Here is a 10,503-nt window from a genome sequence, read left to right as displayed (position 1 = left end):
GTTTTTTACTATGTAAGCTTTTTACAGGAGTGTGTATGCGCGAGTAAGCTTAGTTTTGAATTTAACGAGAGAGAGAGAGAGAGAGAGAGAGAGAGAGAGAGAGAGAGAGAGAGAGAGAGAGAGAGAGAGAGAGAGAGAGAGAGAGAGAGAGAGAGAGAGAGAGAGAGAGAGAGAGAGAGAGAGAGAGAGGACAATAAAAGAGGACAATAAAAGCAACTAATGTCGGTATAGCAAATGCATAAAGATAACTAAGTAATAAAGCAAGATGGATGCAACAAGCCAGACGCCGTGAGGCACAACACTGTTTTTGTAATTGATCCATTGCTGCCATCAGAACAGATGGCAGCCAGTTATGAAGGGGAAACGTTCTCGCAGGCAGAACACTTTCCCTGTCAGCAGCGACATTAGTATCCACAGCAGAGCACTACTATAACTGATCTTTTGTTGTGCTGTTCCAAAAAGAAAGTCAGAAGGCGCCCTTCCAGATTGTGGATGTGTAAACTAGTTGATAGATAACTCAAAGACTACAAAGACAATGTCATGGATTTTAGATACTATGGAAAAACAAACAAGTTATTGTTATTTCGCTTGAGAGTTGTGTACGAATCTCATCCTACCATGTAGCGATGAGATTGAGTTTTAGTCTATGGTATAACATGCTGGCTATTGACCCTGATCTTTCTAGCCAGTGAGACATAGACAGGGGAAATAAAGACCCAGCAGCACAATACAAAACTATTTCCATTTTAAGGGGAGTTTCCAACTCTTATGTTCCAAAGCGATCGTCTATGAACTTTTGTACTCAATGAGTAGAATGTTTTACAGTGTTGTGTTCCTGTGGCGTCTCCGTACTTCTCTCGATGGTCTTGTGTGAAGAACAGCAAATCAATACGTGCTTGTCCTTCCCCTCCGTTATCCTCTAGGAGATAAGAAGTACTTCATGGGCCCTAAGATGTCAACGGTGGATGCCACCGTGTTCGGGCACCTAGCCCAGGCTATGTGGACGCTACCAGGTACACGACCGGAGCAGCTCATCAAAGGTCAGTCCTACACGCCTTCACACCAGCTCATCTGAATATCTGTGTAGCACGTTGCATATTATTGATATTTCATTCACACCTATCAGCACTTTAAAGCTGATAGCCCTATGATAGTAGCATTTATCTGTTCAATGCCGGCCTTTACCTTTTATATCCACTAGATGGCAGTGTGACACTACTGCATTGCAGTGTTTCTGCTAGATAGGATACTTTGTGGTGCATATTGTGTGCCTTCTTTGGCAAAGTTCATAAGAAGGTAATACACGCTTATCACTACTGCGTGTAAGTAATGTTGGCTATCAGATCAAAAAATTCCCTAGCGTCAGAATGTTCCAAGGTTTTGAGATTGTGTATTTTTAAACTTGTTTTGACCTGAAGGAGTGTGTCATAAATGCTTATTACAAAACACTTGTTAAGAGCAATTCTTCTGGGATTGTCCTGAAGAAACAAAACAAAAATATATACTCAAAACCAATGATTCCACTTTCTTAGCTTGACATGAAGATGCACGTCGGGGTTTGAACCCTGTAACCCCATTGGCTGAGAGTCAAAACACCGGAAACGCTACACTTTCCCATTCTGTGCATGTCTATGTATGTCTATAAGCAAATGTACTAACACAAAGGCAAGAGATGTATCGCCCAGCCCTGGCTGTGGCTCTGACAGGCAGACCTCTAAGCCTCTGGTCCCCCCCCCCCCCCCCCCCCCCCCCGTCCTGTGTGGTTCCGCAGGCGAGCTCATCAACCTGGCGCTGTTCTGCGAGCGCATGCGCCGGCGCTTCTGGCCCGAGTGGTTCGTGGACGCCGAGGACCTGTTCTTCCAGGGCGAGAGCGAGGACAGCAGCGGCAACACCAGCAGGGGCCCGTCCCCCTCGGGCCTGCTGGACTTCGGCCTGTTCTCCCGCACCGACACGCTGGAGGACAGCGACGGCAGCGGCGGCAGCCGCTCTGGGACGCACACGCACTCCCCGGGCTCGGACCGCTCGCTGTTCGACTCGGACGTGGGCACGGGCTCCGACAACGACGCGCAGCTGAAGACCGCGACGATGGAGGACGGGCTGGACGTCTGACCCGGCTGAAGAGAGGGAGTGAGAGAGACGTCTGAGGCCAAGGGTCCCCCCGACGCCGTCCCGTTATTATTATTGTTACTTTTTCTTGCTCTCGAGGAGGCCGGCGAGAAACACACAGACTGGGGAAAGGGAACCTTGCTCTTGACGATACCCTTCTGAGGTCGCCGTGTGCATCGTGTCCGATGGGAAGACCCGGGGAGAACCGTCTGCTACTTTGGTGTCATGCAGAGCGTATGAACCGAATCCCGTTCCCCTCGTGCTACGCGGCGGCTCGTCTCATTCCTCACGCCACATCCGACCCTGTGGCGCCTCCTCTTAGGCCTTATTTGTGTTGTGGTAGAATACTAGAGCAGGGGGTGGAGGAGGAACAGGAAGGGGCTTGTTGAAGAGGGGCTTTGGGGATGTGTGTGGCACATTATGTGGACAGAGTAGAGTAGAGCAACAGACGTGTGGTTCTGTCCTCCATGTGTGGAACGATGCAACAGAACCCTGGAGCGTGCATCGAACAATCCCAATCCCATCCAGCCAATCATATGAAAGGTACTCCTGTCAAAGGTACTGGCTGCCAATCAATATCGAGGCGCCGACCCCATCCTCCCAGGGTTCTGGAGCGACCAAACTGGCTTCATGATGGAGTCTCTGGTCTGATGATGGGCCGATGGTTAAACTGTGTCGTGTCATGATGTAGGGGGAAATCTCTAAAGTGAATAGCAACAGCCTTTTAAAACTTCCTCTGGCAACTCGATTGGTCCAAATACTAAACAAAATAGCATATTTATATATATATATATATATAATGTAGGAGTTTGTAAAGACAGAGATGCAGGCTGGTCAATCCTTGAAAAGCAGAAATATACAAGTACTAAATATGACCACTAGATGGCGATATCCCTTCAAGGTCATATGCCACAGAGGCCTTGGCAGCCTGCATGTCTGTTTTAGGAGTATTTTTATGCAATACGATATTGCTCCTTAAGTCTTAAGTTATAGTTTATTGTGTGTGTGTGTTTGTGAGAGAGAGAGAGAGAGAGAGAGAGAGAGAGAGAGAGAGAGAGAGAGAGAGAGAGAGAGAGAGAGAGAGAGAGAGAGAGAGAGAGAGAGAGAGAGAGAGAGAGAGAGAGAGAGAGAGATTGTGTCTGGTTATCCAAATGCAATGTAAAAATGGTTTTAGATCCAATTTTATTTACATATTAATTACAAATAATCATTATTTTTTTAACCTGTGTCAAAGTTTCATTTGTATTAGTACTGTATGTTCCTTTAATGACCCTTTAACAGGGATATTATTTTTGCACTATTGAGAATATCACTTTCATTATGGTACTATTATGTTGTGATAGTTTGCAAAAGGCCAAATGGAAAGGAAAAAAATGTGGGTTTGGTTCACAATAATGACGATTGTTTTGCGGTTGTACTATGTTAGCAATTTGTGTGTCCTCATTGCGGTGTTTGAACATAGTAGCGTTTCCACGTTTATCATCAAGTAAATCCACAAAGCCTTTTGATCAATTAGAGTGGGGAAATTGGGAACCAAATTAATCGTTACTTTCGATGCACTTGTTTTGAACAACTATTTTGTGAGGGTTCAAATAATCTGTAGTGATACAATGGACCAAAACATTATAGCAGGTGTTTTTGCTGCTCTCTGTTTGGCTGTTTCGCTTCCCATTCCCTTACGGGATTGGTCGATTTGGTCGTCACCATTGAACTGTTGTACTCAACCAACACAGGACGATTTCAGACAGTGAATCTAGAGGTAGTTAATGAATGAATGAGCATGAAAACTTGATGGGTGAACCCACCAGCGTTCTCCTGATGGTTGACTCTCCGTTTGACCCAGCAGCTCCGGTGTGGTCGGGACAGCTGAGACACCCGGAACATCTTCATGAACAAACCGCTGCTCTCCCCTCCAGCACTGGAATGTGCAGCTTTATCCTCATCGCAATTGATTTGTGCCGCAGCCCGAAGGGGAATCGGAGTTGGACTGCTTTATCAAGCCATATTTACAGAGGACTTCCACAGAATGGAGATGACATGAGGGCCGTGTTGGTTGTGCTGGGGTTTTATGTAAATATGTGTGAGTAGACTGTACAATAACGTATGTGGATGTGTCGAAGGAACCCTGCAACCTGTGCGGGTACATCTTGTCATCAAGTGAACAGATGACCAGAAACACTCTCAACAGTTTAATTAAAGAATAGCTGTGACAATTTTAAACCGCTCTGCTGAAATCTGTTTCTCTTCATGGAGGTTAATCATTTCAATTGCACTAACTTTATTCTCCCCCGAAGGAACTAAGTTCACATTGGTAAAAGCAAAGGTAAAGTTAAAAGGTGACGGTGCATTTAAGGCGTGAGACAGACAACATATCAGACAACAAATGAGGGCAAGATAAGGGGGTTTGAAACAGTTTACATGGCTAAGATAACTTTGAGTAGTAGTTGAATAGTCTGATTAGAGGTGGGAGCAAAAAATTATCATCTTCACTTCCGAAGTGTGGGTTGTATCATTGTGCTTAGTTTGCAGAATGCATATACACACACTTAACACTCTGGAACACACTTTTTTTTCGTACTTTTTTTTTTGTATTTACTACAAATCACACATTTTGGGCTGATAGGTTCTACTAGCTGCGACTCTAGCCTACTTTAAATGGCGCAATTGTTGTCGGTGCTGATGTGTTGATTTTTATGTGTGAATGCATGCATACGTGTGTGTGCGTGTGCGCTTATGTGTGTGCGTATGTGCGAGCGCTCGTGTGTTTTCAATCAGACTTAACGAGTCGTAGTCAGTCATCCAGGTGTGGAGGCATGCTGATTACAGCTCAGCACAGCCCAGGGGAGCGGAGCTGCTGATGGGGAGAGAGGAGACCAGAGAGGAGGAGGAGGAGGATTTCTGCAGCAAGAAGTGCTGGAAGTGCTAGCAGAATGAAGAAAATCAAACATGTGTGTGTGTGTGTGTGTGCGCGTGCTTGTTGGCGTGTGTGTGCATGGTTTGTGTTTCTGTCTGTGGATGTGTGTGGGTGCATGCGTGAGTGTGCATGTGTGTGTGTGTGTGTGTGTGTGTGTGTGTGTGTGTGTGTGTGTGTGTGTGTGTGTGTGTGTGTGTGTGTGTGTGTGTGTGTGTGTGTGTCTCTGTGTGCGTGCATGTGCACGCTTGTGGGTGTGTGGTTCGTGCATGGTGTGTCTGCATGTGTGTGTGTGTGCGTGGGTGCTTGTGTGTTTCTGTGTGAGTATGTGTGCACGCTTGTGGGTGTGTGTTTAGTGCATTGTGTGTGTGTGTGTGTGTGTGTGTGTGTGTGTGTGTGTGTGTGTGTGTGTGTTGGTGGGTGAGAGGGAGTGGAGCAGGGGTTCAAAGATAAGCGAGAGACAGGGAGAGGGCAGGAAAGGCCCAGTCTTGGAGTCGGTCCGAAGAGGAGCGGTTGGACAACAGCCAGCAGAGGGGGAAGTAAAAGGCCTGTGTGTGTGTGTGTGTGTGTGTGTGTGTGTGTGTGTGTGTGTGTGTGTGTGTGTGTGTGTGTGTGTGTGTGTGTGTGTGTGTGTGTGTGTGTGTGTGTGTGTGTGTGTGTGTGTGTGTGTGTGTGTGTGTGTGTGATGGATACAATAGGAGGAATACTGGTGGATGGTGAAAGCAGCACCAGAACTCTGGGTGAGAGATAGAGAGAGAGAGGGGATGGGAGAGGAAGCAGAGCATGCCGGCCTTGGCAGTGGGCTAGGAAGGCGAGACGGGGGGGGACCAGGGATCAGGAACCGGGCTCCCGGGGGAAAGGAGCAGGTGTTGGCTGTGAGCAAGGCCTCTGGGCCCGATGTCTCTGCCAGAGCCTAAAACAATCTGCACTATTCCTGTTGTTTTCTAACGTTAGACTCTCCCAACGCCACACCATATCGCTCTTTCTTTTCCTTCACTCTCTCCACTCTGTCAATGTCTCTCTCACCCTCTCTCCCTCTTTTCTCCCTAACTTATCGCTCCCTTTTTCTCTCTCCCTCCCTTCACTTTCTCTCTCTTTCTCTCTCTCTTTCGCCCTCCCTCTGCTCTATGCTCTCCTTCTTCGCTTAACAGATCAGCGATCCACAAAGAGGGGTAAACACACAGAGCAAAATTAAAACGGGAATTCCCCCTGGCGCGCCACAACAAATTAGAGCAAACAAATTACAGCAAGTCAACACACAAACAGCGGAGCATCTGTGGCTCTCTGAAAGCCACCAGGAGCCGCTGCCTGCCTCCCGACTAAGCCACCTCCACAACACGGTGCACGCACAGAAAACTCGTGGGCTAAACTTGTATGTGTTTCCAAACTCATCTGTTGGATGGATATATATTTCGGGGATCTATTTCCTGTTGCTGTCAATATTTATTTTTTTATTGCAATTTTTTTGCAATCGATCACACACGCAGACAAAGCAACACAGAGTGACCGGAGCTGTTCCGTTTTAAATGCATCTTAAACGATTGTTGTCTAATGTTTACAGATGTTTACATTTTGCTCGCATTCGTCAACCGACCCGTCTCGTTATATTTGCCATGAGTGTCCAAATTTGTAATATTCTTTAGTTTCTACCTTGTGGTCAAGCTCTGTGGTCAAGCTCCCCCCCCCCCCCCCCCCCCCCCCCTGCCTACCATGACCGTCTCCCCCTGGTCCAACAGACTCCCCCACAGCATCCTGGCCCTCCCCGGCCCCTCTGGCGCCGGCCCCCACTGGTCCATCTGCCTCCCCGCCGTGCGGTACGGGGGGCCCCGGGTACCCACCTCTCTCTCCCCCCTCCCCCCTCCCAGGGCAGCTGCTTCAAAACCCCTTACCCCCCTAACCAACCTTCTGCTGCCACAATGTGCCCCAGGACACACACAGTTGCACCACTACACCATCGCCTCTACCACCAGCCCCAACATACACATCGGCAACATGACCAGCAACACACACACACACACACAGAACAACTTGCATGGCACTCAAAGACACACGCACACATAACAGACACACGCGCACACACAGAACAGCTTACATGGAACTCAAAGCCACACGCGCGCACCTCACACAGACACTGTGTGCACGAACATGCACACAGTGTTCAAACTAATCTTAATAGTCCAGCTACTGACCCACTTGAACACACATACACACGCGCACACACACATTCTCTCTCTTTGCACACAAATATATACGCACGTACACACAGGCTCTCTCTTGCTCTCACTCTCTCTCTTCACACACACACACACACACACACACACACACACACACGCACACGCACACGCACACACACACCTGTCGACCCCTGAACACTGAAGTTGGTGCTCTTCACAGTGTCCGTGCATTGCGTACCATCAGGGGGCGCTGTTCTCTTCACTCTTAATGCTTTAAGTTAGTCAGAGGCTTGTGAAGGTTTCTAGGTGACTTTGGCTTCTCACACAAAGTATGTGTGCAGGCGCATGTGTGTGTGCAGGCATATGTGTTTGTGTCAAGGAAAATGTGGGTGTGCAGGCGTATGTGTGTGAGGAGAGATTTTTAGAAAGGCAGATGCTCAAAGTTTAAAAGCGTAGGATTGTTTTTAGGCATGCCGTTAACAGCATGACCTGCTGGCCTACAGCAACAAATTGTTACACAATATTTTATTAAACCATGGAATAGATAAGCAATACCTGTTGAATTGAGTCTAATAGAATAGCAATGTCATAAAGCATACAACTGTATGATTGCATAGATAGACTATAGACTATACGATGCAATATATCCATAGATTATAAGGTACATTTATCAGAACTGCTCTATTATAAATGACTGGTGGCTGAACGGCATAGGATACTCCAAATTCATCCAATTAAACAACAATTGACGTGACACACTAATGGACACAGAAACAGCATATACATTCAGATCTCTAAGATACATTTACGACTAGTAAAATGGCAAACTATGTGTGCTAATTGAAATGGAATACATATCTATGAAAATTATTATATTGCGTCTACCTTTGAGACAAACTGAACAATCCTAGGCCACTGTCAGTCACCAGGACTGTTGTACTGCGGCGGCGGCTCCAGGAACCAGGAGTTCGCTGCGACTTGGATACAGCGTGATGGGCTTCGTGACGATCCGTCCACCCAGCGGATTAAACACAAATTAAGCCCTGCGCGCTACATTTGTGTTGCCTTAGAGCAGGTGTAGTTGACGGAGGAGGCCAACACGATATAGGCTACGGCAAGCGTGGGCCTGTGTGTGTGCACGTGTGCACGTGTGTGTGTGTGTGTGTGTGTGTGTGTGTGTGTGTGTGTGTGTGTGTGTGTGTGTGTGTGTGTGTGTGTGTGTGTGTGTGTGTGTGTGCATGCACATGTGCATGTGCCAGGAGAGATGGGCGGGGTTGTGTCCGTGCCTACTCCTTCAACACGTTTATTTCATATCAATATTGTCTACAATGATTCATATTACTTCTGTTTCATCAAATACCATGTCTTCACTTCAACCTTCATAAGTGATTTTCCCAGATGTTCATAAAGTTGGGCTTTGGCTCCTGTGTCTATAGGGGTGGACTGGGGGAGCGGTCCTATCACCGCTGCCCTTCTGTGGGCACATTATCTCCTCACCCATGCGCTCCTCCCCTCTCTTTCCCCCCTTTTTCTTGGGGATGTTATCTTCAGACGATTATGCCCTAATATCCCTGTATTGTTGTGCTCTCAAAACAATGATTAGCAATCCCAAACGAGACTATGGGCGAATTTAGCAGCTTTCCTCTGATGTTTTTTTCTTCTCATCATCTCCCATCCTTTTTTCCTAAGAGCAGGGGGGATATTGGCAAAGCCTCTTTAAACTCCTGGTATTACGGAGGATTATTTTGTGCCGAGATCCTGGCTCGCGTGTCTGCTTTCCCCTCCCCTCCTCCACCCTCCCCCCACCCCCACCCCCACCCTCTCCTCCCTCCCCCATCCCCTTTCTCTTTCTGGTGGCAGACACGCTAGGTAAACAGTTTGTGTCACACTTGATTGCGTTTGAGAAATTAAAAAACAGCCGTTGACAATAAGCCAGGGCTGGGATGAGGACCGGGGAACACCGCCGCCATAAGACCCGGGCTCTTTGGGGAGCGGCACCGCGCCGTGTGACCGTGCACACGGGTGAGACAATACAAGGCCCTGTCCTTCTGAGAAGCCTCCAAGCCCCCAGTCTGTATGACTATCTGTACTGGGCCACCTGCTTCTCTCCCTCTCCCTCTCTCCCCGTGTCTCTCTCTCTCTCTCTCTCTCTCTCTCTCTCTCTCTCTCTCGTTTCTCTATCTCTGTCTCTCCCTCTGTGTGTGTGTGTGATTGTGTGTGTGTGTGTGTTTCTCTCTCTCTCTCTTTCTCTCACTCACTCTCACTCTTTCTCTCTCTATCTCTCTCTCTCTCTCTCTCTCTCACTCACTCTCACTCTCACTCTCTTTCTCTCTCTCTCTCTCTGTCTGTCTCTCTTACAAATCAATACACTCGCTCCCCGCTGCTCCTCTGTGGTCCGTCAGCTTGACTTTAAATTGAATGTGACTGTTTACAAACAGGTCTTGTGGGCCTACAGTAGTGGAGGACACATATACGCGTGGCGTGTTGGTGTGTAGTACTCTCTCCCGGCGCAGGTACTTAATTCCCCCTCGGCACACCGTCTGTGTTTCACAGTTCTGGTGTGAATGTCTAACATGTGTGAGATGTGTGAAGAAGCCGTTAGGTTTCAGACCATTAAAGTTTACACCAACTAAAAATTGAGCAATTAGCGCCGTTCTCTCCCTTATGTTGCATCCCGTTCCTGTGGAGGGCGATGTGATTCTACCAAACTACTCGTTTCATGTTTGAAAGCGCATGGGTTCTTCACCAGTTGAGGGGGGCCTGGGGGTGCGTTCAGGTTGCCCCCCGTCACACGGGGACACACACGGCAGTGCGTAGGGGCCCGGTGGTCCACACCTGGCGGCGGCGGTCTGCTGTTCCGTTGCCCTCCGGATGAAGGCTCGGAATGTGGAATGTTGGCCGACTTCCACGTTCTAGAGCTGGGTGTTTGTGTCGGTTGGGGCAGCATGAAAGCCCCTCTCACCTGGAAGTCATTTGGTGATAATATACACAATGAGTCTCTTCATAGTCTAACAACATATTTACACTTGGTTAGAGCTCAATATCATCAGGCAGGAAATCTGTCCGACTGGAAAATCTGGCCAGGGGTGTTCGTCAATATTGATCTTTCTCCGTATTGTATTGCCTCATCTCGTCTTGTTGCCTCACCTCATCGATTGAGTACATACAATTGAAGTGATGGATTCTGGTATGGTTCTGGTACTTCCATGGTGGACCTGTGTCATCCTACAGGAGGAGGCTTTCAGCAAGCAGTCTAACCATAACCCAAAGCACCTTAGCTAACCATACTTACTATCCAATATCCATAAATTA

The 10,503-nt window shown here is 47.8% G+C and overlaps 1 protein-coding gene across 1 annotated transcript in view; it reads left to right on the top strand.

Moving 5' to 3' along the window:
- Positions 1-3,122, top strand: part of faxcb (failed axon connections homolog, metaxin like GST domain containing b) — a 10,568-nt gene extending 7,446 nt beyond the window's left edge. The window contains exons 5-6 of the mRNA XM_056602770.1: positions 924-1,040; positions 1,772-3,122. Of these exons, the coding sequence (XP_056458745.1) occupies positions 924-1,040; positions 1,772-2,109 (455 nt within the window). The 3' untranslated portion in view covers positions 2,110-3,122. The remainder of the gene's footprint in view (positions 1-923; positions 1,041-1,771) is intronic.
- Positions 3,123-10,503: the final 7,381 nt, after the last annotated feature.

Source organism: Gadus chalcogrammus, chromosome 11 (genome assembly GCF_026213295.1).
Source record: "Gadus chalcogrammus isolate NIFS_2021 chromosome 11, NIFS_Gcha_1.0, whole genome shotgun sequence".
NCBI classification, from domain to species: Eukaryota; Metazoa; Chordata; class Actinopteri; order Gadiformes; family Gadidae; genus Gadus; species Gadus chalcogrammus.
The sequence above is the reverse complement of the archived record's forward strand: the minus strand, read 5'-3'. Positions and strand labels throughout refer to the sequence as shown.